The sequence below is a fragment of the Corapipo altera genome, unplaced genomic scaffold (genome assembly GCF_003945725.1).
Source record: "Corapipo altera isolate COAL_440 unplaced genomic scaffold, ASM394572v1 62, whole genome shotgun sequence".
Lineage (NCBI taxonomy): Eukaryota > Metazoa > Chordata > Aves > Passeriformes > Pipridae > Corapipo > Corapipo altera.
Window position 1 is genome coordinate 12018540 of NW_020884894.1, and position 25167 is coordinate 12043706.

Below are 25167 nucleotides of genomic sequence, written 5' to 3' on the forward strand. Positions count from 1 at the left end.
CTTGTGTGAAGTCCAAGCCTTTTTGCCTGCTGCAGCAGTAGGCAGAATGTCATGAACTGCAGGGGCTGAGCCCTGCTCTCCAGCATCCCCAGAGCTCTGTGCTCACACATGGGGCTGGGAACTTCCTGCTCAACTGCAGAAGCAAATGGGAACTTAAAGCCAGGTCAAACAGGCCATGCAGCAGAGGCTGGAGAACAAATGCAGATGTATCTTTCCTTAACAGAGACTCGATTTAGTAATCACTGGATAAAAGAAATGAGCTGTTCCCCAGCGTGAGACAGTGGAGTAAACAGTTTGCTCTGGTTTGGGCTCTGCCAGCTCTCAGGGTATGTGCTGGCACAGACTGTGTCAACACAGATGTTGGGCAGCAACTTTGATCTGGGACAAAATGCACTCATTAATGCTGTGTTGTGGTAGATTGCAGATCTGAAGACAGTATAGAGGGAGGAGCCAATCTGCATCTCCAGGCTTAAAAAGAAGACCTTACTAAGGACTGCTGAACCCGAACAGCTGCCTTGTGGGAAATGGGAAGGTAAGCCATGTTTATTTTTCTGTCATTGCCATTAAATCAAGTCCAGCACAAGGAAAGACCAAGTTATCCAAAATAATGAATAATGTATTTTTCATGTTAATGTCTTCCTGAAAAATCCCTGTGGTATCAGTCTTACAACGTGTGTGCAGGTGTTTTTGACAGACTCACTCCAACATCCAGAGGCATGTCTGCATGCTGTCTTTTAATTATGGTATAAATAACCTCCAAAACTGTAAACTAATCACAGGTAATACATTCTTGTACAAGCTCACAAATACACAAGTATCACACATGGTAGCAGACGGGCAAGGGTGACTTTCTCCCACCAGCAAGGCTCTGGCTTAGTTCCACTCCCTGCAGAGCTCCTTGTGCAGCTCAAATGAGCATTTTGTGTTTCAGGATCACATCTTGAAAAGATCCCAAATGTAGGAATCTTTTGATTCCTATACAGCTGACCTCTCCTTGGAAATACATTACTGTAAGGCTAAAATTCATGGTGAAGATGAAGAAAATGTAAGACTGTTGCTAATAATGTCCCAGTGGATACCAGCAGGGTCCCAGTGCTCCGTGGTGTGCACAGCTGGGACAAGCACTGAGCCTGAACTGCTGCCTGGGGGGAGGAAGGTTCTACACAGGGATGGAATGCAGCTGTGCTGCAGGCTCTGTTCAAGGGACAGCAGCTTCCTGGATGTTTGTGACTGATAGTAATTTCCTCTGAAGCTGTGTTCATGTGGCACTGGGGCTTCTCTGATGGATAGGAGGTGGGGTTTTTTTGAGTGGAAAAAACCGCAAAAGAACTAACAAACACAGTATCAAAGGTTAATTCAGGCTCTTTGCCCCATGAATTTAGTAGCTTTTTAACCCTGATTTAGAGGAATTTACTTCTGCTCTGATATCTAAAGAAAGGATATTCTTTTAAGGTAGTCTACTGTTGGAAAAAACAAAATGCAAAGTATTCACTATTCTTTGAAAAAGTATGCAATCCAGTGTTCTTGTCTGATGCTTAAAATAGTTAAGAAGTTACTGGCTGGACCTTGGAAATCCCAGCAGAAAGACTGCTGTGTGGGTTTGATTTCTTGCAATAAATTTAGACGAGCCTTTATTCTGAAGCCCTTTGGTCTGAAAAGTACTTTTTCCCTTCACGACACCCACAGCAGCATGAAAAGTCTTGGCTGCTCTTTGCAGCTGCCTGTGTGCCAAGCAAGAGGTCTAGAGAAAGCAGCCCAGTCCATTGACAAGTTGTTCTTTGGTCTGAAGCAGCTCCCAGATGTGACGCAAGCAGCAGCTCTGTTTTACCCTTAAAAGCAAAGGCCAGAGGATCTCTAGAGTCAAACCTTCTGAAGGTGTGGATCAGCTGGTGAGGGCAATCAAAAACTGCTGGATGACTTTGAGTTTTCACTGAATGTCAGTCAGCACAGTGCAGAGAGCCTGAGCTCAGGGAAGTGTCAAAAACTGGCCCTCTGAGTCCTGAGTGTGTCAGTGGAGCAGGTATTTGAACAGAGAAGTGCTGGGAGTAACAGCAGATCAAGGCTTAGAGGGATCAGCTCAAAGCTCTTGTCCTTCTTTAGAGGCCCTTTGGAAGACTGTTCCTTCCCAGTTATCTGTGTGCCTGTCCTGTGCTCAGCCAGCCTCAGCACCCAGTTTGATTCCTTGTAATCCAGTCAGTCTGCACCATACAGGCCCCCATTTCTGCAGCTCTTAGTTGTTCTCCCAAGGCCTCCAGGAAAACAGCCAGGCAGCAGTGATTCCAGCTGGGCCCATGCTGAGGTGACCTGATTTCCTTTATCCTACTTACTGTTTGGTCATTTGTCAATGAGTCCAAGTCAAGTAGCAAGCTGACAATGATCCCTGTGCTCCCTGGTGTCTGTGCTCTTACCTTGTATCTTCTTTCATTTCTCACATTTCTAACAATGCTGAAAAACCTCCAAGGACTGCATTTTTCAATGTCCTTTTACACAGTGTCCCTCTAAGCACTAGTATAATCCTAATAAATAATAATAAATTACATATATTGCTATGATTATTTGGACTCATTAATAGAGGAGGACCTACATGACATGTGTGTGCAAATGTGGAATTTGGGCAAATTCCTGCAGTTGTTTGCTGTGTTCTCTTAACAATAAGATGTGCTAAAATACTTGTGCAGTTGGTTTGTTGGGCTGCACCAATTCCAGGTTCCCTTTCTCAGCTGGTCTGCTGTGTGTTTGTGCTGCAGTCTGCCTGCATCATCTCAGGGGTGATGTCTGTGCTGTAGTTTGAGCTTTCTTTTTCCACTGGAAAGGCTTTTTCACTTGCTTCTTCTGAGTGCAGGAGAGACGTGGGCTGTGGAGCAGGTTCCACATCAGCCAGATCTCGGCAACTTTCAGACTGTGAACTACCATGAGATCCTTGTAAAAGCAGGGATCAAATGTCTGTAGGTGTGGGGCAGCAGAAGGCTTGACGATGCCAAAGGTCTTGAATCCTTCATGCAAGATGGGCTTGAGGTTGATTCTCTGTAAGCACATGCCCAAGAAGACGTCGTCGATGGGGAAGAGTTCCACCTCCCTGCACGCCCTCGAGAGCCTCCTCATGGTGTGGCTGGAGAGCAGGAACCCTCCTCCCCCCGCGTAGGCCGGGTAGATGCTGAGCCCGTACATGGTCTCTGGGATGTAATATTTGCTCTTCCGGACACGGATGGGACGGGCATTGTAGATGATGTCCCCAACAAAGAGGTCCTCAGTGGGGTCGTGTCTCCTGAGGAAATCAACAATGTTCTCAATGTTGACAAAAACGTCGGCGTCACCTTTAAAAATGAATTTGACGTTGTGGCAGAACTCGGCAGCCCAGCTCAGGAAGTGGATCTCCTTCAGGGTCAGGTTGAAGAAAGTGTCCATGAAGTCCCAGAGCAGAATGTCCCGGTATGTCTGACTCTCCTGGTGGATCAGGGTCTCCCACGTCGCCAGCACTGTCCTGTTCTTTGGTGTTCCCAGGAGGAACACTCGCTGGATCTGCTCCCCGTTCACCAAACCCTCCCTGCCCCAAGTTTTCCGGACAATCTCGCGCCTGTCGAAGTCTTCAACTACTGATTTGATGGCAATGAGCAGAAAGGGCCCTCCAGGTGTTTTCCGGCATTTCCTGGGCTGGTTGATGAGGAGGTTGAAGTTCCTCTTGTCCTTGTTCAGGAGATAGTGCTGGAAGTTGAAGGCAGAATCAGTTGGCAGGGGGGGAGTTGTAGCTTGGACCCTGTTCTTGGCCACTTCTGCTCGTCTAATGACAGGGGTAACTTGGGGTCTGGGTGCTGTTGCCTCTGCTGGCATCAGTCTCTCAGGTGCTCGGGGATCTGAGGATATTTTTGGGGTTGCTGGAGGCTTCTTCTGTGTTGGCTCCTTGTTTCCTGCCGGGACTAAATGTTCCAGCTGGGAGTAGAGTAAAGAGCAAAGCGCTACCAGCAGGAGGAGGGTACAGATCACATCCCCTTTGAGGCGAACTCTCATTGTCTCTGTGGTGTCCCTGGACTGCTAAAAGCCTTGTTTGAGCTGCCTGGCACCAATGTCCATCTGTAAATAAACAGAGGGTGTCAGCAGCAGGGATTTGGCAGCTCTGAGGCATGCAGGAAAGACTAACTGAAAGATCATCTAAAAAAAACCAGCAGCCAAGTGTGTTTTACTCAGACAAGCACTGAGACACCTTGAGGAACCTGCCCAAAGGCACATGGGGTTGCAAACCTGACCCTGACCCCGGCACTCCAGTTCTGTGACCTGCTTAGTTCAGTCATCATTCATCCTGAAAACCACTCTCTAAGCACCACCCACAATCAGCCCTTCCTCCTGCATCCCTTGCTGCTGAACACGTTTTGCTGTTCCAGAGATTTCACTGCTTTGGGAAAAGTAGGATGGAAAAGAATGAACGGTGCCATTCTTCCATAAGTCATTACTTTTTTCTATTTTTTTTCCCCTGAGCTTTGTAACTGTTACTTGCTGCTTTTACCCTTTTTGACTCGAGACAGGGAGGCTCAGAGCTGAGGGGCAGAGTCTCCAGTGGCAGAGTGTTGCTGGTGTTTCCCTGCATACAGAGCCAGCTCTTGTTGAACCTACAGTGATTTATATTCAAAATGAATACATCAGGCATGCTCTCCAATGCACACAGGGCACTTTTCCTGCCAGTAATCTTTATAAAATATTAAACCATTATAAATAACTTCCATTAATAAGGTTAGAAGGGGCCACAGGTGTTCTTCCTCTGCCACATCACCCTAAGCAAGAGGTGGGGAAATAAATCCCAATATGCAGAAGCAAGACAGAGCCTGGGGTTAGGAACGTTTTGTTCACGTATGAGAGATGAGGCTGCCCTGTGAAACACAAGATATTCCTCACTTACACTTTTCCTGGGGATCTTCTGTCTTACTCCATCAGTTCTTCAACTGCAAACAGAAAATAACAAGGGAAGAGCAGTAAGAAGGCAGCAAGGAGCAGGTAACCAGCTCAGGGAGCAGCTGGCCAGGTGTGGGCAGCAGCACAGGCAGGTTCTGTCCCCACTGCAGGAGCAGCCAAAGCTGAGCTGTGCAGAGGGCAGAGACAGTCCCTTCAGTCCTCAGCAAGGAGCAGTTCCTGAGTTTAGCTCCACCCAAAGGTTTTCCCCTGAGTGCACAGAAGTGTTTTATACACCCCTGACAGTGTGTTACATGTGGCCCCTGTGGGATCTGGGCAACATTTCAAGACTTATGAGGAACCAAAATGATGACACTGGTTTGTTTCTTGGCCAGCCCCTTTAACACTGTTAGATGGACATTACTCAGACCTCATCATTTTAATATTGTGCTTCTTCATTACTGGTTAACTGCTTCTCTGAGTTACTGTTGAAATAGAGAGTATTTCATCATCATACAGTATCACCTGTCTTTTTCTCAAGCGCAGCTCCAAAATGTTTATTGACCTCATCTGCTTTGTCTCTGTTGTTTCTGAAACCTTTATTTTGGCAAACAGCAGGTCTGTGCCTTGGTGTAAGGCTCTGGTGGATTTAAAGTCACTTCTTCCTCGTCCTGATGACGTTTTTTTCTTCAGGCCTTGTTTCTTGCCTTTTTCTGGCCTCTCTTAGAGACCACTGGGGTTTCTTCATTTGTTGGCTCTTTTCCCTGTACCTTTCACTCCTCTCCCAGCCTGGGCAGATGTTTTAACTGGCACAGCTTTGATTCTAATAGCAGGATTGTAGAATTTCCTCAGACCTCTTGTAAATTGTTGTTAAAATATTTAGACTATTCAGGATCTGTTTTCTGTTTATGTTCTCTCTGGCACATGACTTGGCTGATAACTGTTTTCAGCCTCATGAAGCAGTCCCTCCTGACACGTAGAGGATGTGTTTGCATTTCACGTCCCTCACGTGCAAACCCCCCCTGGCAGGTCCTGAGTGCTCCAACGTGTCCCAGTCCTGGACTAAATCTTCCTTGTTAAGATGTGGTTCCCAGCAGGCTTCCCCTCATGTCACCTTCAATAATTTTCCAGAAGTTCTGGGGACACGAAGGGATGGTCCCACTGCACCCAGGATGTGCCACTGAGCTGGATCTGCTGAGGAGAAGGAGCCTGTCCTCCTTTGGCCTAATCAGGAGCAAGAGTTTTTCCTGGGTGCTACTGAGATACCTAAAATACGGACCCTGTCTCAAAAAGTTCCTAAGAACTAAAAGTGAGGTATTTCTGTTGTGCTGGAAGGAGCTGTACTGAGGTGCTGTGCAGTTTTGTGGTGTGGTTTCCAAAGCCAGTGGGAGATGCACATCCCCAGCAGGATAAATCCTGATTGCACTGGGCTGTTTGTGTCTCCACTTGAGCTCCTTGTGAAGTCCCATCTCTTCTCTCACAGTAATTGCAAATTTATTTTTTCTTTTCTATAGAAAAGTCTGATCTTATTTCAGCTGCCAGACTCCAGATGGTAATTAAGGAGCTGGATGAAAGTCCTGGCTCTTTCCTGTGTTTAATTTTATTGTCAAGGGTTTGGAATAAATTGTGTGTGTCATGAAACTCGTAATTTCCATGGCTTACAGATTTATCCTGCCAGCATCTCAGACTCTGGCAATAAATGCCCTTGGAAAAGCCAAGAAAAACCCTGAATTGTTACAAGCCTGGGCTGATAGCCCGGGTTTTCTTCTGTGTATTTGTTTATTGAAAGTAAAGGATCTGAAATGGTGATTTCCATGCTGAAATAAAACAGGTCAGTGCTCAATACAGACATCTCATTTTCAAATGAAGTTGCCAGCCCTTGAAGTGGTTCCTTGATCTAACTATATGGATTTTCCAGTCTTTGTTAGATATTTCTTTCTTTGGAAGGAAATGCCCTCAGTTATTACACAGGTGTAAGCTCTATCCATGGATGGCAGTGTGGGAAAAGCTGTCCTGTTCTGGAATACAGAGGGACTGATGATTCTGGCCAATGCTCTGGTATGTCCTAAAGCCAGAAAGATTATTCATCCATCTTGACACCAGGGGAAAAAAATTACAGGGCTATCGAAGTGAGCAGGAAATACTTGATGCCAAACTAAAGGGGTGTGAGCACAGCAGAGCATTTCTGAGCACAGCATATCCCTGAGTATATCCCTGAGGATCTGCATCCGAGGCAGAGGCACCTCTGCTTCCTTGTGGGGCATCTCCATCCAGCTTGTGAAGCTGGGCTGGGCTCACAGGCTGCTGCATCACTTGGGGCCTCAGGGGGCATGGGCTCAGCTGCCAGCACGGCCTCCTGTGTCCTCTGGGCTTGGAAAGGCAGGCAGCTGTCCCTCTTTGTGGCTGCCTGGGGATGGATGCAGAGGGATCCTGGGTCTGACTGGGACAGTGCAGTTTGTCCCCCCAGGACAGGGGGGTCCTGGGGGAGGGGGGGGCTGTGAGCACCAGTGATGTGAGAGGGCTGAGCTGGGCAGTGGGAACAGGCTGACAGGTCCCATGTCCAGGAGGTGGGAAGATGAGGAGCCCATAAATAAGGAGTGTGCTGTAAGAGCCAGGTGGGGCACATCCTGCATGGCCCAAGAGGCTACAAAAGGCAGGAAAGCTGGAAGTGGCCAGAGCTGGGCATGGCACCCTGGTGAGCGTCCAGGCAGGAATCTGACCTGCACTGTTGCATGCTCAGGCAGAAGGCCCAGTCCTCTGCCTGGTTTTCATTTATTTGAGAGGAGGATTCTGAAATATGGCCAAGAACAGCTGCAATAAAAGCAGTTAAATGATGATTTAAAACAAAAATTCCTAATCCTTCTTTCCCAGTTGAATGACGTGAAGCCTTGAGCTCATCCTGGAAATCTCCTTCCCTTGCATCACTCATCGCCCCTCCAGCACTTGGCACTTCTGTTCAGGGCCAAGGTGGGAAAAAGTCTCTGGATGCTGCCCCCAAATTCAGTTGAGAATGGTGATTCTGGCACGTTGCTTTGTGCTTTGAAGAGCAGTTATTTGACCCACCCAGCCTGGGGACAAGCAGCTGTGACAGTGAGGTGAGCTGAAAATGGGGTTACACTGAGCCAGGGGGTCCCAAACTGGCACCACACTCTGCTGGCCACTCCCAGCCCAGCTCCTGGGCACATCCATCCCACAGGCACACCCTGGCTGTCCCTGGCTCAGCTCTGCCCAGCTGCACATGGAGTGTTCTGGCTCCCTCCTGACTCCTGCCCTGGAGCTGCCCCTGGTGGGTTTGGGCTGGGCAGCAGAGGGGCCATGCACTGTGTGGCCATGCAGCACGTGGGGCTGGGCCTGCTGGTGGAGGTGTCTCACCTGCTTCTCTGTAAAATGATCTAAAGAACGTGTGAGGGATCCAGCAGTGGTGGGTTTGAGGAGATGTTTTTTTTGTAATCCTCAGGGAAGCTTGTAAAATTCTGGTTGGTGGGGATGCTCTGGGGCAATGCTTCAGGTTTGGGGTGTTTGTTTTCATTTCGTGAGGGTTGAATGCTTTTCATGAGAACAAAGGCATGTGGTAACACCCAGGGCTGGATACTGAGACCTGCCTGGGCTCTGGCCTGCAAGGGGAGAGGTCTGAGCACATGTCTCCCTCCTGCCTTGTTTCCAGTAGTTTTTCCATCCTCATTCCCTCATCAAGAGCCAAGCAAATTCCCAGGACCCTCCTCACCTTGTGCTGCTGTTCCTCTGCCTCAGGAGGAGTCCTGACAGTGTTCAAGGAACAATAATGCCATACCCTATGCCCATCCTGCAGCTGGACCTGTGTAAAATAGATGTGTTCAGATGAGCTTCATCCCCCCAGAGCAGGATGCTGGCACTAAAAAGCCTGCCCTGCCTGAAGCCCTGCAGGGAGGCTGCATTTTCCCACTGACTTTCCCTTGGTCCCACCTTCTGAGCCCCTGAAGGCTGGCAGAGTGTTTGACTTCTGTGTCTGCACCAGCTTAGTTTAAATGTCTTGCTGAACACACAGACATGAGAAGCACTCTGTTTTGGGTAAGGATCACTGGTTTTGCTCTCTTCAAGCTGCACTGGGCTGCCATCCTTCCCTTACCCTTCTACAGAAATCTGAAGGGCAAAGGCCAAGGCTTCAAACTCTCAGCTGAGTTACCCTGCTTTGGGTCTTGTGGTGGCAAAATTTCATTTTGCATCTGGGCTCTGGGGTACCCACAGAGAAATGTGTCAGCTCCCAGCACCGGGTTTGTTCTGCCCCACATACAAAAACATGCATGAAAGAACGTGGCTTTAACCGTTTAAGATGTGTCAGAAGCATTTAAAGGGGAGAAACAGCTGTATATGTTGAAGCAGGGGAAGAAGCTGTCTTCCATTTCTGTGTTTAGGTGTCGTGTAATGGGTTTTATTCCTGCATGGTTTCTTTTTTTGGTTTTGTTTCTTTGTTTTGGCACACCCCCTAGGCAAAGTCAATAATCTCCTCAGAGTTACTGCTTTAAGTGGCTTTGGTGCCAGACAACTCCTCTTTGCACTTCAGGGTGTTTATGAAGAGGTCTCATTTGGAGTTACAGGATCACAAAGTGATGCTGAATGATTGGATCCTCTACACTAGAAGACAGAGCAGGCTGAAATACAGAGATGCCCCTCGGTGCAGTGGTTAATGCAAAGCCCTAAAAAATGGAGTAACCAAAACATCTGCTGTGCTGCCTGACCAGAACAAAGCTCATCTCATTCAGCTGCCTAGAAGTTCTGAAGTCTATAAACAAAGCAAGAGCAGGCTGTAGGATTTAATTAGCTGAATGTCTTGAGAGCTATCCCAGGAGGTGGGGATGAAGCAGAGCCCAAGGAACACAGCACAGAGGGGCAGAAGCTCAGTGCCCAGCTCCACACCAGGTTCTGTCACACACTGTGACAGTGCCACAGTGGCAGCACTGTGCCATCATTGCTGCTCTTACTTGCTGTTGCAGCACCTGGAGGCAAAAGCTCTGTTGGGTCAAACGCTGCAGAAGCAGGTAACAAAAATGCAGGCCCTGCTCCAAAGACAATTTCCAACTTCCCTGTCAGAGCTGCTTTTCAGACTTCTATTTTTTTTCCAGGACAGAGCAAACGAATGGATGAAATCCATGCTGTTACAGGACAGGGTGCCCTATTTATCTGCTTGCCCCAGTCCTTAAATACGTGGTTTGCTCAGCTTCCCAGCTGGCTGGGCCCATTTTATTGCAGTCTCCCCTGTTGGCACTGCCAGCCCTGCCCTCACAGTGCCAGGCACAGTCAGGTAACCAGCTGCAAACGGCTGCTGCTGTCGCCTCCTTTTACTTTCCACCCCACTTTTATGAAGTGTACAAACTTAAATGCAGAGGAACTGCAGAGCTGCTGTGTGAAGGCAGCTGTTGGATGCTGAGATGTCTGTTTTCACATACAGGGGTCCCAGGAAGGAACTTGCAGGGTCTCCAGTGTGGTACCCTGGCAGAAGGAGGTTGTGTGTGGGATCCCGCTGGCCCTGGGCAGAACTGGCTCCTGCCTGACTGTCCCCAGGACCTCCGGGAAATGCTGCTCCTGTCACCCTGCTGACCCGGGGTAAGTCCTGGCGTACACGTGGCACAGTTTGGGGGCTGCAGCTCTGCTGGATTTAAGCAGTGCCCGATGTTTTGTGGCCCTTTCAGGGCTGGAGGAGCCATCGTGGCAGTGCCTGGGCAGGATGAGCTGCTGCCCAGCAAACAGGGGAAACTCCAGCTCCTCCTGAGCACCACGGCTCTAACGAGACTGCTCAGCTGCCTGCAGGGTAGGAGAAGGTAACACACAATCTCCTTCTGCAGGCTCAGCAGCCTCGAGAGGTATTTCCCTAAGTTCAGATGCAGTCTGGTGTGCTGGTAGCCTGATTTTCAGAATTACAGAGAGCTCAGAAGCTCAGCTCACCACTGAGTGCTCTGGGAGATGGGCCCCTCCTGAGCAGCCAAGCACAGGGTGAGGAACCTGCCCTCTCTCTTCCAAACATTCATTTTTCTTGGCCCCAGGAGGAGAATAAAGCCTTGCAGGCTTGTGAAGGGGTAAGAGACAGTCCCACTGAAACAACCACCTTCCTTTCCCAGCCCTCCCAGGTTGTAGCATTTGCTGCCTCTTCAGCTCACAGACCCTCTTCTGATCTGATAAATAATTTGCCTGACATGCCCCAAGCCCCAGCAATCACAGTGCATTAGCATGGATGTATTATTACACCCAGACACAAATGGGAGAGAGAGCAAGTGCTGGTGAACCCCCCTAATTTCAATAATTTTATCGGAATCTGCCCAAAAGCTATTTAAAAATGTGATTGGTGACTGTCCATTTCACAGGGATTGAATTATTTTCTTTCTGTCTTTGTGACACTCGAGAGGTTGGAGATGCCTGTGTTTTTCTCAAACATGGGAAAGATTCACGTCCTTTTACTGATGAGGAATGTCTTGTAAATGTAATGTGCCACCACTGGGACGTGTTCTTGGTTGAGAGGAAACCCAGCCTGAGAGCACTGGAGGCACTGTGCAGAGAAACCCCGAGCTTCTGTAAAAACAACTGCAGAGTTCTTTGGAAAGTAAAGCGTAAAGCAGATGTATGGGGCTGGAGGCTGCGTGTTCAGAGAGCCTCAGCCGCCCCTGCCGCGCGTTAACCATCGCGGTTCGGGCTGCTGCACGTACAGCATGGCAAGAGCAACAAGGCGACAAAAAGGGAAGCAGCGAGGACAGTCTGCAGCTCCCCCCGCTCGCTGCACAGGTCCCCCGGCCCCCCCGATCAGCACACACAGATACTCACAGCCCGGTCCGCAGCCGATCCGTCCCCGCGGTGCCCGGGCGGCGGCTGCCGGGGAGGCGCATCTGGACAGTCAGTGCGGGACACTCCGAGCCCTCAGCGCAGCCCGGGGAAGGCTCTCCGGGAGCTGGGAGCGCTCTCTGTCCGCTCTGGGCCGTTCTGGGGCGGCCCCGAGTCGCCCCCGCCCCGGCCGGGCCGCCTGAGCCGGGGCCGCTCCCGGAGCCGCCCGGTCCCGGCAGCGAGGGAAGAGCAGCGGCCCCCGGGGCAGGAGCAGCGGCCCCGGGCAGGAGCTGGGCCCGGTCCAGGCCCGGACACGTGATGGGAGCGGGTCTGGGGTGTCGGGGCTCCGGGCGCGTCCCTCAGCTCCGACAGAAGGTGCGGCGCTTTTTTTTTTTTTTCCCCGTAACTTTTTTTTCCAATAGGAAACGCGTTTCCCCCCCCTCCCCGCCCCCGACTTTCTTCTTTTCGTTCTGCAGTTTGGGGTTTTTTGTTTGTTTATTTCTTAATCCCCTCGTGAGTATTTACCTCTGCAAAGAGTCAAAGTGAAAAACTGAGGTTGGGTCCAGCTCAGAAGTAAAATCCAGTTGGGGGTTGGTTGCTGTTTTTCCTAGCGGGGAAATAATGGGAGGAGGTGAGCACTGAGCAGTACAGAGGCTGAAGACAGATTCGAGGGTCCCTCCCAAAACACTGAAAAAAAACCCAAACCCCACCTGTTGGGTTTTTTTTCCATTTAATTTGAAATAGTTCAAAACAAAACATTTTTATTTGGAGCCAAATCTAAATTGCCATCACTACTCATCTGCCAGCTGAGTGCAGCCATAGCACTTCCAATCCCTGTGGCTGTTTCTTTGTCTCTGCAGTATAAACAATGACCCTCATTCCTCCAACAGAGGCCAAGCATCTGGAGAGTGCCCAGACCACAGCCTCTTTAGAAAGCAAAGTTTTTTGTGTACAGTGAACTTGTCATAAAGGCAGGTTTTGATCTACTCTGTTGTTTTCACGAACAAGCGACTGTTTTCTAAACATAACGTAAAAATCTCTTTCTGTCAGCATCTGTGCTTTTTTGAGGTATTTTTTATTTCAGCTCCAGTGTTTTGCTTTACTGAACACAGAGTCATGGGGAAGAGCGAGTTCCTGGTGAGACACCCTCAGGCCCTGCACTGAGGTGCTGCAGGCTGGGAAAACCCTTTGGTGGTGATCAGCAGCTGGACCTCAGTGGCTCCCTGAGCTGCTCAGCTGATCAGAAACCTCCATCAGAGATGTTGTTTAGATTCATGCTCTCCCTGTGCCAGCCCAAGGTACCTCTATCCTTTTTCCCTGCAGCAGCAGCCCCAGGGTATCTTTCATCCCTCCTCAGTAAGGATGCAGATGATGGTCACAAGAGTAGGTTGGTGTCTGCCTTTGCTGGGAGGGACTGGCTGTGGAGGGAGGAGACAGCTCCCTAAACCATCAGGACCCTCAGCAGGTATTTCCTCCTGCTCCCCTTTTCACTTGCTCCCATGGGGTGAGAGTGAAAACAGGCTTTCCTTGATGTGTGGTGCCTTTGTGGCTGCTGTGGCTTGGAGAGTCGTGCAAGCAGCTTGGGAGGTGGAGCAGCTTCTCCATGGGTGCTTCTAGGTGCTGGTTGTCTCACCTGGACTTGTTCCCTGGGCACTGATGCACGACTGGTTTATCCTTCTCACTCCCAGCAGAGGTGCCCCTGGTCTGTCCCGTGCTGTATCACTGTGTCACCAGGCTGGGTCAGTGCTCTTGCTGACCCGGGCTGCTGTGTCCTTCCAGCTGTTGTAGGGCAGAGCTCTGCTCCCTGTCACTGTATTCCTGCAGGCATCAAGCCACACAGTTGGGAATACAGCTTTGTGGTGGATAAAGAAGGGCTGATCTTGTGATTTTCAAATGGTGTTTGAGATTTAAGCGATTCAGGGTGAAATACAGCTCTGCTCGAGTTCATGGCAAAAGGAATTTCCCTGGATTCAGCTGTCAGGTCAGCCAGTGGCTTCCTGTGTAAAGCTGCTGGAGATTCCAGGTCCAAGCTCCTTGGCTCCCCACCTAGGGAGCAGGCAGCCCTGTGGCAAAGCTCAGTACCAGCGAGGCACTTGGCTTTGCAGTGGGGCTGTGGCCTCAGAGGAGCCCCAGGTACCTCAGCAGCACTGAAAGGAGCACAGGGAGCTCTGCCAGGTACCAGGGCTGGGAGAAACCTCCCCTTCTGGCCATGTGTGCTAAGAACAGGCTCATCAAAGCAGTAACTGGAAGCTGAACAAACAGGGTGGCTTGGCTTCGACCTGCAGCCAGAGCCATCCCCTGGCAGGTGGGGCACCCTTGGGGTGTCAGGAGGAACGTCTGACCTCGGGCAGGACCCTGCTGTGCATCCAGAGCCTCAGGCTGGATGTTCCTCCGAGAGCTGGGGATTGCCAGCGTGGCCAGAACTGCAGTGAACCCCCTTCTTCCTCCTGCCCTGAGTGTTCAGTGAAAGTCTCTGAGACATTTGTCATCAAAAGTATGTATTTATTTATAAAAAAGAATAGAGAAAAAAAATACACCAGTGTTTTTTTCTATAAAAGACAATTCCTTGGAGGTTAAATGTCCTAGACCCAAGGATACATGGCATTGCAGTCCATAGCTGTAGATGGCTGATCCAGATCTGATGCTGAATATCATGGGAATTGGGAATTAGAAGATTTGCAAGTGATCTTCCACTGACAACTAAGAGACTTCAACCACACATCTCCTGCAGGTTTCAGTTAGAGATGTATGGCCAGATCCCTTCAGTGACTAAAAGTCAATCCACAGAAGAAAATAATATATAATTTTTGACTCCAGGCCTTAAATTGCTTCACTGTCTGAGTCCATCTCCATACAAAAGACATGTGGCCAGACCTTGTCTGGTGTAAAGCCAAGGATCTCACCAGTGTCCTGCACACACTCCAGGATGTGGGTTACTCTCACAAAACCCTCTTGACTCCCATTCTAGTTCCTCCTCAGTTCAAGGTGTACAGTACCAGGGGTTCACGGCTACACCAGAATTTTCAGTTAAACTAAATCATCAATTTAAGTGAATTTAAGTGAGGCTCCTCATTGCTGTGCATACTTGCTTTTGGTTTCAAAGTGCTGGGGTGTGACTTGGAGGTGGCTCCTTTGGAACTGCAGGTGGGAGGTGACACAGTGACCCAGGACAACTTCTCAGTGCCAAACCCAGGTTCAAAATGAATGGGAAATAAAGAGGTATTTTCCTCTGAGACAATTTCATATCAGGGTATACTGACAGGTTTGCCTCTATCAGATGCCTCATGTCGAAGTATATCTGGTGAGCATTTAACTTTCACTCTCTTCTTTATCATCATCTGTTTGAGCACTGTAGCTCAGCTATGCCAAAACAAATCATTCAAATTCTCCTTTGGATGGATCTTTTATTCCTTCTGGCAGACTGATAGGAGCCTCCTTCAAATCTGAAACATGGTTAAAACTACAAAAACAATCTGCACCACAAAAAAAAAAGCCCTCTTGGATCCCTTCCTCTAAGCACATTTTGGGCTGGGTTTTTTTCTGTTTTATATTTTATCTATTTCAGGTCTTATATGCAACTGATTAGCATCTTTATTTGCTTTTAATATTGTGTTTGATTCTGAAACACCACCATCACCTCGAAAATATCTTTTTTCCCCAGTGCCAGGTGTGTCACCAAGTGCCCCCAACACCTCCCTCTCTGCACTCCCCTCACTGCATTGCTGCCCAAGGTAAGGACATGACCCCCCTTTCTTCAGCAATCTCTGCTAAGGGTTTTTCCTTTGTGAGTGCTTCTCCCTTCCCCGTGTGATAAGAGTTCCCTTGTTTTTGCACAGTGGTATAAAACCGCTGGAAAATCTTCTGGGTAAAGCAGAAGTAAACTCAGAGTGGAGCTCCAGGCAAATGCCACACCAAGGCAAATGCCACTGTCCTCACCATCCAACTGACCTGCTTCATTCTAAGGCCTCTGGGAAAGTTGTTTCTATCTGTTTCTGTGCCAGATAATACTAACAAAAGCTGCTCTTTCAGCAGGAAGGAGTCCACTTGAGACCAGAACTGAAGTTTTCATTGCACCTGATGCTGATGACTGATCATGGAAAAGCAGGTATGAAACAGCCACTGCTATGGTCCTAAAACATGCAATGCACTTAATTCCACCACGGAATATCCCTGGAAAACCCTTTTCCTGCAAGTCTCTGCAATGAAGGCACCTGTGAATGCTGTTAAAGATGATGATATTCCACAAAGGTTGCCAGAGGCTCCAGCACTTAATGGCACTTTTGAGAGGGAATGTGTGAGTAAGAGGCAATACCCATGCCAGTGCTGGCAGAGAGGGACAATGCACAGTGCCTGCAGTCAGGAGAAAGCATTCCTGCTTAGTGCTCTGTAAAAGAGTAAGAGCTGCAAAAAAGTTTTCTGGACTTGAAGGAGATGCTGAATAACACAACTTTCTCATTTTAAGCATTAACAGGTACTACAAAAACTAGTAATTCTCACTACTCAGAGGCTGCCTTATGTGAAAGTTGTGTACATGAATACCTAGACTGAGAGCTTAGAAAAACTTATTACAAATAAGACAGCAGGCTATGCATATGACCTTGTCTTCTTTAAAAAATCATTTCTGCAAAATCAAGAGCAAACCCTCTTGCTGTTAATTTCCCAGTTTCTGATTTTTAAATTGTTTTGAAATACCATTTGTCAGGTGGGTTGCTGCCAAACAGAGTTCCCCAGTTGGGATCTGGCAGGAAAGCTAAATGCTTTGAGGTATGGTTCCACAGCAGCTTAAATTAACTAAGGTCAGCATCACTGTGCTGGTCCCAAAAGCAAAACTGTCACAGAGGTAATTGCTGCATTTTGGGAAGAGCATTGGTACTACTGGAAGGGAGAGGGTAGGATGTGGAGCAGGAGTGGAGGAGCTGAGACTGCAATGGCACTGACAAAAGCCACAGTCTTTGCAGAGATGGTGCCTCCATAAAGTCCTGCTTCCTTTGAAGCTAAGGCCAAGATGGAAGCAGATACACCTTGAAAACATCTTCCCCATCCTTAACCCACATCATCCCTTTCCCGATTGTGTATGGAACCTTGGGGGTTCAAAATCTGCAGAGAACAAGTGAGGTTTCTCAGGCTTGCTTATACTGAGGGATGTGATGCTCATCTCACCTGAGGCATGTGGATCCCACCTGGGTAGAAGCTGGACATCTAAATCCTGCTCAGCCAGGTCTCCACTTTAGCAGAAGCTGAGGGAGCAGCTCCAGCCCCAGGAGCTCAGGTCTGGGCCCACACCTGAATCTGAGGTTGCATTCCTTCTTACTGAATTACAGCTTTGACTCCAGGGAAGGATTAAGGTGTCAGATGTGGTTTAGAAGGCCATCAGAGCCTGACTGAAAGCTGGTCCTACCATGACTGCCAGCAGCCTGATAGTCACCTGTGCACACAGGCTTTATGTGTGCAGCCAGAGCCACCCTCTGCAGCTGAAACAGTTGCCACAGCCCACTGGCTGTTCCCACAAGTGGGAAGGGCAAAAAGACAGAGAATTAATTGAAAAGGATTAGTAAAAACCTATCAGGAAAGCCTTGGGAATATGTCAAAGGTAATCCAGCTGCTGTTGTGCCTCACAAGACCGTGTCACGCTGGACACTTGTTGCTCTGTGCTTTGTTCTGGGCAGAGGTGTGGCCTGCTCTGTTCAGTCTGCTCAGCCACACCAGGGGACACTCAGCTTCTCCCACGGGAACTGAGAGCAGGAGTCAGCCCTGGGATTTGGGAGATTTGTCTCTTCAGCCACTTTTACCCTAAAAATCAGTGCAGGTAAATCCAGGTGCAGCAGCTGCTGCTCAGGGAAAGGCTCTGTGCAGATCCTGTGGGATGTGGGGTGTGAGCTGCCCCCTCCAGAGAGCTCAGCAGGCCCAGGGTGGGAGGGTGAGAAGGGAGTGAAGGCAGGAGCAGCCCCTGGCCAGGGGGTTGCTCAGCTCTGTGGGGTCAGGATGGCCCTCCCTGCTGGGACACACCTTGGAGCAGCAGCTCCAACCCACGATGGTCACTCACTGACCAGGGGACTGCTCTCCACAGCTGAGGCTCCCTCAGCTGCCAGGCAGGAGCTGAGCACGATGTGCTCAATGTATCACTGTCCACCACAGACCAGGGAAGGCTGAGAATCGTTGTCTGAATTTGAGTTTGTCCACACTGCTTGTTCAGTGCCTGGAATTTGTTCTACAGCAGCAATCTTGTGCCCTGTGGAAGATTATGGCTGTTCCAGCTGGAAGGGAAACCTTCAGCTGGTGAGTGTGGGAAGGAGCTGTAATAGAGCAGGGCAGGACAGATGCACTTGCCACAGATATTTTTCAAACAGAAAAGGAAAATAATATAAAATTGACTTTTCCTTAATTTCCCCTCTGTCTTTCCTTGATGTCATGCCTGAGGGCATAAATGTCTTCAATATAAAAAATATATTGCAGCTCCCCAGGTGATGGCCCTGAGACACAGCCTGAGAAGCAGTGGCATTGTCTGCTTCCCAGAAAAATTCTCTGAGATGCCTTGCTTGCTTTTCTCCTCTCCCCCACTCTTCCCTAGGGCTCTCTGTCTGGCTGCTTCCCTGTGACAGTCCTGAAGGAAGCTACCTTCCCTTCCCTCAGTCCTGAAGGAAGTCAGGCTGGAAGCCTCTCTCACCAGTTCACAGGAAGGTAGTGCTGACTTCTGGAAACACAACGAAATAGGGAAGGTAAGAGGTCCATGCTGGCTTCTGTGAGCACAGAGCCTCTCCCCTGGACATTCCAACCTAGATGGAAACCTGTGGTGATTTTCAGGGCTTCACATTCCCAGAAACTGGCAGCAGTTTCATACAGTAGCTAAAGCAGGAAAGCCCTTAGCAATGGCACTGCCCTTTGGGCTCTAGGAGCAGTCCTCTTTGGAGTGGAGGCCCAGGAGCTCCTCAGCCAAGCTGATGAGACCGTTTTCTTCCAGGGCTGTGATCAGCCGTGCTATTGTGGCCTTCTTGCCCTCTGACTGGATAAACCTGAGGAGCAGCTGATAGGCCTGTTCATAGAGTCCCTCTCGGTCGTACTCCAGGGCCAGGTTGTCAATGACAGGATCACGCAGGGCCCGGCAGCTCTTCTGCAAAGAGCGACCCACCTGCTTCCACTTCTTGGACACGAGCTTGGCAAATTTCTGGTGGTCATCCAGGGTGATTGTTCTGTTGTCTGAAAGGGACAGAGGGCAGGTAAGACACAAGCTTTCGTGGCTGATGTGATGCAGCTTGGGCCAGTCCAAGGTTTGGTCAGTGTTCTGTGGAGCAGGGAAGCTGTTCAGTGTCCACAGCACGTTATTAAACTGCTGTGAAGCTGCTCTGCCTGTCCTCTGGTGTCTCAGCACCAGGGCAGCACTCTGAGGTTGGGGCAGTGAAGCTACAGGGACTGTCCTGCTGGGAGCAGTTCCCCCACCACTGGAAAGGGAAATCCAGCAGGAGTAAGCCTCCCTGCTCACCGTGCATCAGCTGCACATCTCAGTCCTCCACACTCTGCCAGCCCCCAGGGTGCTGCTGGTGCCTCAGGGGGCAAACCTGTAGCACGTGGTGACACAATTACCTGCTCACAGCCGTGTGCCCTGGCACATCTGACCTTCTTGCCTTGCTCATGCTGTTCCCTTATTGAAATCCTCCCACAACGTCATCAGAGCATCTGGGCTTGCCCCTACCCTGCAAGCTTGGCAATGCCTTTTTTCCTTTTCTTGTTTCTCCCCCAGGACTGTGCTGTGGTTTGCCAGAGCTCTTTTTTTCCTGATGGACATCCTCTTCATTTGTTTTAGCCTTTCAAAAGCAACTTGGTAAGTCCAAGTCTCCTGTTCTCTACCTAAGTATCCTCCAAATACTGAAACCTAGACAAGAGCTCTCTCCTCGGCTGTTTAGCACTGGAGCCTGCACACAGCTCAGAAGTGATCTAGCTGATCCAAGCTACCATTGCTATGTGAGACTGTCTGAAAGCTCTCTGTAGGGACAGACCCCAGGGGCAGCTGGTGTACTGCAGGGAGCCTGGACAAATCAGTCCTGTCTAAAAGCAGGGCTGAGGGTGTCCATAGTAATCTCCACAGTCTAATCCCACCTACACTATTAACTCACCTCAGCCAGTGACGTGGAGGAAGAGAAAAATATATTCTTCCTTTCAGTATCAATTTTAAAATGTCGGGAACCTGGAAGGGACACAGACTGCGAAGCATCTGGTTTTGTGCCACCCCAGAAAAGAAAACAGGTTGAGGCCTGATCTGAAGCACTATGACAATATTTTAGGACCATTATAATTCCTTCCTTATGGGATGCTGGGAAATCCTTGATTTATCTGAGGTAGACCCCCAGTGTGCAGTCATGCTAATCCTTCCTCAGGCTGTGAGGCAAGGAAGACCAAGGGTTCTCTTGGTTAGTTCTAACTACTCACCAAACTGCTGTCCCTGAAAGATGAAGGTGCCTGGTGGGGGAAGGGAGCTGCCTTGAGAAGGATAAGGCAGAGATGGGGACTTGAGAGGTGCACAGTCTTTTATAGCCACGTTGTTGTTGATGCTCTGGTGGACAGTCAGGCCCTTGAGGTGTTCCTCCAGCTCCGTGAGCTCCTCATCGCGCAGGCGGTCAGGCTGCAATGCAAACACCATCAGGGACTCCTGCCAGGGTCACCCTCTGCCAAAGCTCTGGGTACTTAGCTGGAAGGTGCAGCTTAAGGTGATGGTGTCAAGAGGGGAGTGATGAGATAGCTACAGCATGAGCTGTAAGCCAGCTAAATGAGACAGTCTGATGGAGCTCTGGCTGTTAATGTGTGAATTTGAATCTGTAATGTGATATGACACAGACCATCTCCCCTCCTGGGTTTCTCCTGTGCAGTGCTTACAAGTTGCACAAAACTGCTTATTTTCAATAGCCTTCTGCAAGAATTAGGATGCACTATAGGCAGCAAGGTTCCTCCAAACTCCACGAGGGTCAGACCCACAGAACAGGGTGACCTGATCCAAAGGCTCATGGCCACCAAAGCAGGCAGCTCCTGTTACCACCTTCTGTCTCTCTCTGTCCCTCTGTTCCCTAAGGTTTGTTGTTCCTGGGTCCTTGCCAAGCCAGTTTTTCTCACTAAGGGAAAACTAGTCTGACCTCCAAAAAGCAGGTAATGGGGAAAGGAGTAAAGAAGGCAAAGCACATGGGAAGAGTCAAACCTGGTGAGTACTCTGACTCAGTCAGAGCTAACCACTAGTTCATCTCATGTGCAGCAGGTCCCAGCACTGCCCTCAGCTGCTGACAGCTGGGCCCCACTTTCTGACTGTGCCCTGTTAGGTGGGGTCAGACTGAGACAATTTTGGGGAACTGAGAATAAGCCCATCTCTTTTGTCCAGTCAGCTAGTTCAGCAGAGGGAGGGAGCAGCAAGCCAAAGCTGACAGGGTATGGGATAACACATTTGGTCCAGGGATGAGAGATCTGTCTCATTCTCTGCTTGCAGAAAAGCAACCTGGCAAAACTTGCTCATGTGCTTATGTTCCTGAATACATGGTGACTACCTATTTCTCAGGACCTTCTAGAAGAACCAGAGGAACCAGAGCTATAGTTCCAGATGGAAAAAAAGGAAGGTGATGAGTTTAATCACATCAGGTGCCTTGCTTTTGTGGTGAGATGACATGATCTCACAGTTCCTGCAGGCAGGACTAGAGTGCCAGTGCCCAAGTGTGTGATGTGGGCTCTGAGGGATGTTGCCTTCAGCAGGGCAGCCCACTGTGTTGGCAGCAGGTGCTGTGTGTCCCCACTCTGTCAGAGGGGGTTGGTGTGATGTGCCCAGTGTTTGCACTCACACTCATTTCTAGGTGCAGTTGCTGTGGCTGCTCTGGGAGCAGGGGGGGTGAGAGGCAGGGCAGGAAGGTGCTGAACAGTGCTGGTTCCACACAGGACTGCTGTCCTCTGTGCCCCTTCACAGATGTACCAGGCACAGCCATGCTCTCAGCTGCACCCTCTAGCACTCCTCATCTTAACGGGGATAGCACCACACTAACTGTTACACACAGGAGCCACAGGGATTCAGCAGGGTCTCTGTAGGATGTTTTAGAGAATGCTACTGCCCTTCTGCAAAAGTGCATGGCTCTTTTCTGGGGAAGGGCAGAGCTGTTTCTCCACATTACAGCTGAGAACTAAAGGAGAAAGTTTGTCAACCCAACATGCTGCATCAGAACAATATCTGCAGCCACCTTCACGAGCCCTGTGCCACCACTCCTCATTGCTGCCTGCCCTCCTTCCCCCTCCCATTCACCTTTTCTCTGTAGATGCACTCCAGGCAACGATCCTCATCCTTCAGCATGTTGTCAAGGTGCTCACTGCCAGCCTTCAGCTCCATTTCCAGAGGCACTGTGGTCATGGCCAAGGAGAGCTGGAGGTGGTTCTGGAGGGCCTTCTGGAGCGTTCCGTCCCGGTAACTGCGCAGGAAGCGGCGGCAGCTCTCCTGCCTGCAGAACTTGAGCTGCACTATCAGCTGGGGGTGGCTGCAGTGCACCTTCAGCATGTCCACACCGTTCATGCTGCCCGTGGAGTCTGGCAGGGAGAAGTGAGCAGAGTCACTATCCAGGCATGAGACAGCCCATCCCAGCCCATCCCAGACCCACTCCCATCCACCACCAAGCCTGCAATGGAGCAGCTTTTGAATTCTCTTTGTGACAGAGTTCTCTGGGATGAAAACCCTGCATGTAAAACCAAAAGGGAAGGATTAAGTTCTCGCTGCCCTGCCACCATGGATCTCCATGAAGTATGGTGTCCAACTGAAGATGTATGGAACTACATCCCAGGTAATTGTATCAACAGTGTTTATTAGGGGAAGTTTTAAATTTGAGGTTCCATTTCCAGGGCTGAGATGGTTATGCTAAACTGGTAGCACAGGAAAGTTTTACAGATGAAAGCTCAGTTCAGCTCAGTGCTCAGTCAGTCTTCAGTCCTTGTGACTGGAGTTTTATGCAGTGATGAAGGTCCTCGAAAGAGACCCAGTGTTTCCTCTCCAGTCTGTGCCTAGAGGTAACTTTGGCTGGTGAATGACAGATCCAGCCACAGGAATTAAGCTGCTTGAGACTGGGCCTTGACTTGTTAAGGTCTTTTGCACAGAGGATTAATTCACAGTAAAATCTTAGCAAGGAGAAGCCAGGGATGTACCCTTAAACATTACTATAGGAGGAGCAGGAGCAATGTGGACAACAGAAATTGCCAGGCTTCCTTTTCCCAGGAAAATTTAATTTTTATTAGCTGTGCACATTGATCTTGTCTCCATAGTGACTTTATATGCTGATGATGACAGTTCAAAGTATGTGGTTTTCCTTTTTTTGCAGCAGAGGCCCATGGGAAGCTGCTGTACTGCTTCCAGACCTGACTCAAACTCTTGGCCTGTCATTACACAGGGCTGTGTGGAGGCACCAGCTCAGACTGGCACTACCTCAGGTATTGCTAAACCACACGTCATGGCATGGAGGACAATCCCAAGGCAAGAACAATCCCATGCTTAGAGGACAATGTGTGCTCCACATTAGGCAGGACAAGTGATCTGCCATCTAACAGTGGCTTTACATGTTTACTGAGTCCTGGTTGCATCAGAAAGTCTAGTTTGGATCAGATGTGTAACTGGGACATGGGGCATTTTAATTCACTGTGGATGACCAGAAGTGTCTTTTTATCTCTTCCTTCATACTTTTTTTTTTGTGAGTGCTTATTAAACAAAAGGTGCCATAACAGGATAAGAGGGATGGGGAGGAAAAGCTGCACAGACATGGAAACCTTTATGAGTAGTGTTCAAGAAGCTGTAAAGCTACCTCAAAAGAGAGGACTTTGCAACTGCCTGTCTTCATGGGGAAGACATGTCCTTCTGTCTGGTGTCTCCCTCTCATTTCAGTGTGTGCTTGTTGCCTCTCGTTCCCCATGCACCACTATGAAGGGCGTGGCTCCATCTCCCCCTCCCCACAGGTATCAGCTGGCTGTTTGGTAGGTCCCCTGAAGCCTTCTCTTCCCCAGGCTGAACAGGTCCAACTCCCTCAGCCTTTCCTCACAGGGTGAACCTCTGCTGAACTTACTCCACTTTGCTGTCTTTCCTAAACAGTGAGGACAAGCTTTCCCTGCCCATGAGTGTGAGATTAGAGAAAGGCCTGGCACTGTGTGAAGAGAGGAGGCAGCACACCAAGGTATAAGAGAGAACAGATACCTGCTAATGCCAGCTTCAGTGCCCTGAACACACCAGGCTTCTCCTGGGAGCTCTCGTAGAGGGATGGCAGAACGATGGTCTTGCTCGTCGACTGGAGGAAGAGGTAAGCACTGCCAATCCAGGGAGTGGAGCTGCCTGCCATCTTCAGCACCCTACAAAATCACACAGCCAGCTGAGAGACCATAGGGAAAATGGCCTGATGCCAGGGGAGTGCTTACAGCACACACTGAGCCACAAGCATGATGGAATTATGGGGATTTACCCTTATTTCTTAGAGCAGTGCTGATGTTGTTAAAGCAACCTTTGAGGAGTTTACTGTTACTCTGCAAAGCACAGCACAGTAGGGACATGGTGTCCCAAAATCAGCAGCTCACAAAGCTTTGCTTTCATTTTCCACTGGAGTCCATTCATTTCATAGTCCAAATATGCTACAAAGCAAAGAGTTTCAGTCCTCAAGAGTTTCAGTCCTCATGCCTCTGACTGACCAGCCAAGCTGACAAACTCTTAAGATGCACAGTTGAGGTGCTCCAGGAGTCCTGGTTCTGGCACTTTCCCATGGACTGAAGCCCTACTGCTGGCAGGGGCATTCTGCCTGAGGTCCCACTCCCCTGGTTGTCTTCAGTAAAGGATATGTTACAGAGCCCAGAGCTCTCACAGCAGAACACTACACAAACAGGGGTAGGGGTAATGGTTTTAAACTAAAAGATGGCAGATTTAGACTAGATATCAGGAAGAAGTTTTTTACAATGAGGGTGGTGAAACACTGGCAAAGATTGCCCAGAGGGCTGGTGGGTGCCCCATCCCTGAAAATATTCAAGGTGAGGTGTGACAGGGCTCTGAGCAACCTGGTCAAGTTGAAGATGTCCCTGCCCACCACAGAGGGATTGGACTATGCCTTGGACGGTCCCTTCCAATCCCAACCATTCCGTGATTCTGTGGCTCAGGACTATTGCTCTGCTTTGCTTGTGCCCTTTGCTGTCGTGTCCCTGCAGTGTTATCCCAGCAGGTGAATTGTGCAGCCCCGTGAGCGCTGCCCGCCCCAGTCCCCACTCCGCACCCTCGTGCTGTCAGAACACCAGCCCCGGGCAGAAAGCCGCCTTTGTGCCCATGGCTGTTGTCCTTCTCGCCGACTCCCGGCAGGGCTCAGGCGCTGCCGCTCCCTGCCCGCCCCGGCCTCGCGCCGCGGGCCGTCCCCGGGGAAGGCGCTGGAGCAGCGCTGTCCTCGGCGGTGCCGCCCGCGGGGACCGGGGTGTGCCCCTGGTGTGCCCCGGGTGTGCCCCGCGTGTGCCCCGGGTGTGCCCCGGGTGTGCCCCAGCCCC

At 49.8% G+C, this 25167-nt stretch overlaps 3 protein-coding genes and 2 long non-coding RNA genes across 12 annotated transcripts in view; 3 read left to right on the forward strand and 2 right to left on the reverse strand.

Annotated features, from left to right (window-relative positions):
• LOC113949016 lies at positions 1-10457 on the forward strand. Its single transcript, XR_003528307.1, has 3 exons — positions 1-532; positions 7750-7973; positions 10304-10457. It is a non-coding gene; the product is annotated as an uncharacterized LOC113949016 (long non-coding RNA).
• Positions 596-11759, reverse strand: B3GNT9 (UDP-GlcNAc:betaGal beta-1,3-N-acetylglucosaminyltransferase 9). Of its 2 annotated transcripts, none has more exons than XM_027647124.1 (3): positions 11668-11759; positions 4889-4931; positions 596-4068 (listed from the first exon to the last, which is right to left on the reverse strand). In XM_027647124.1, the coding sequence occupies exon 3, from the start codon at positions 4003-4005 to the stop codon at positions 2758-2760; it is 1248 nt and encodes a 415-aa protein (XP_027502925.1). In that variant the 5' UTR covers positions 4006-4068; positions 4889-4931; positions 11668-11759; the 3' UTR covers positions 596-2757. The 2 variants fall into 2 exon arrangements, with proteins under 2 accessions (XP_027502925.1, XP_027502926.1); XM_027647125.1 differs by lacking the exon at positions 11668-11759 and adding an exon at positions 8603-8692.
• LOC113949017 lies at positions 10485-22030 on the forward strand. The gene is made up of 7 exons (XR_003528308.1): positions 10485-10663; positions 12988-13129; positions 15326-15395; positions 15694-15769; positions 18233-18380; positions 19400-19480; positions 21939-22030. It is a non-coding gene; the product is annotated as an uncharacterized LOC113949017 (long non-coding RNA).
• TRADD (TNFRSF1A associated via death domain) overlaps positions 14973-25167 on the reverse strand; it is a 10736-nt gene continuing 541 nt past the window's right edge. Inside the window, exons 1-5 of one of the 3 annotated variants that reach the window (XM_027647126.1) lie at positions 24906-25033; positions 23849-24000; positions 21926-22203; positions 20086-20278; positions 14973-18858 (exon numbers count right to left, since the gene is read on the reverse strand). In XM_027647126.1, coding sequence (XP_027502927.1) covers positions 18551-18858; positions 20086-20278; positions 21926-22203; positions 23849-23990 — 921 coding nt within the window. In that variant the 5' untranslated portion in view covers positions 23991-24000; positions 24906-25033 and the 3' untranslated portion in view covers positions 14973-18550. Of the gene's footprint in view, positions 18859-20085; positions 20279-21925; positions 22204-23848; positions 24001-24110; positions 24572-24905; positions 25034-25167 lie in introns of those variants that run through there. The other 2 variants (XM_027647127.1, XM_027647128.1) reach the window with 2 other exon arrangements.
• HSF4 (heat shock transcription factor 4) overlaps positions 23836-25167 on the forward strand; it is a 26349-nt gene continuing 25017 nt past the window's right edge. For all 5 annotated transcript variants that reach the window (XM_027647113.1, XM_027647114.1, XM_027647115.1 and 2 more), the window contains exon 1: positions 23836-23951. In XM_027647113.1, coding sequence (XP_027502914.1) covers positions 23912-23951 — 40 coding nt within the window. In that variant the 5' untranslated portion in view covers positions 23836-23911. The remainder of the gene's footprint in view (positions 23952-25167) is intronic.

Excerpts from the sequence above, each read along its gene's own strand:
- B3GNT9 (XM_027647124.1), bottom strand. The coding sequence starts at position 4,005 with ATGAGAGTTCGCCTCAAAGGGGATGTGATCTGTACCCTCCTCCTGCTG.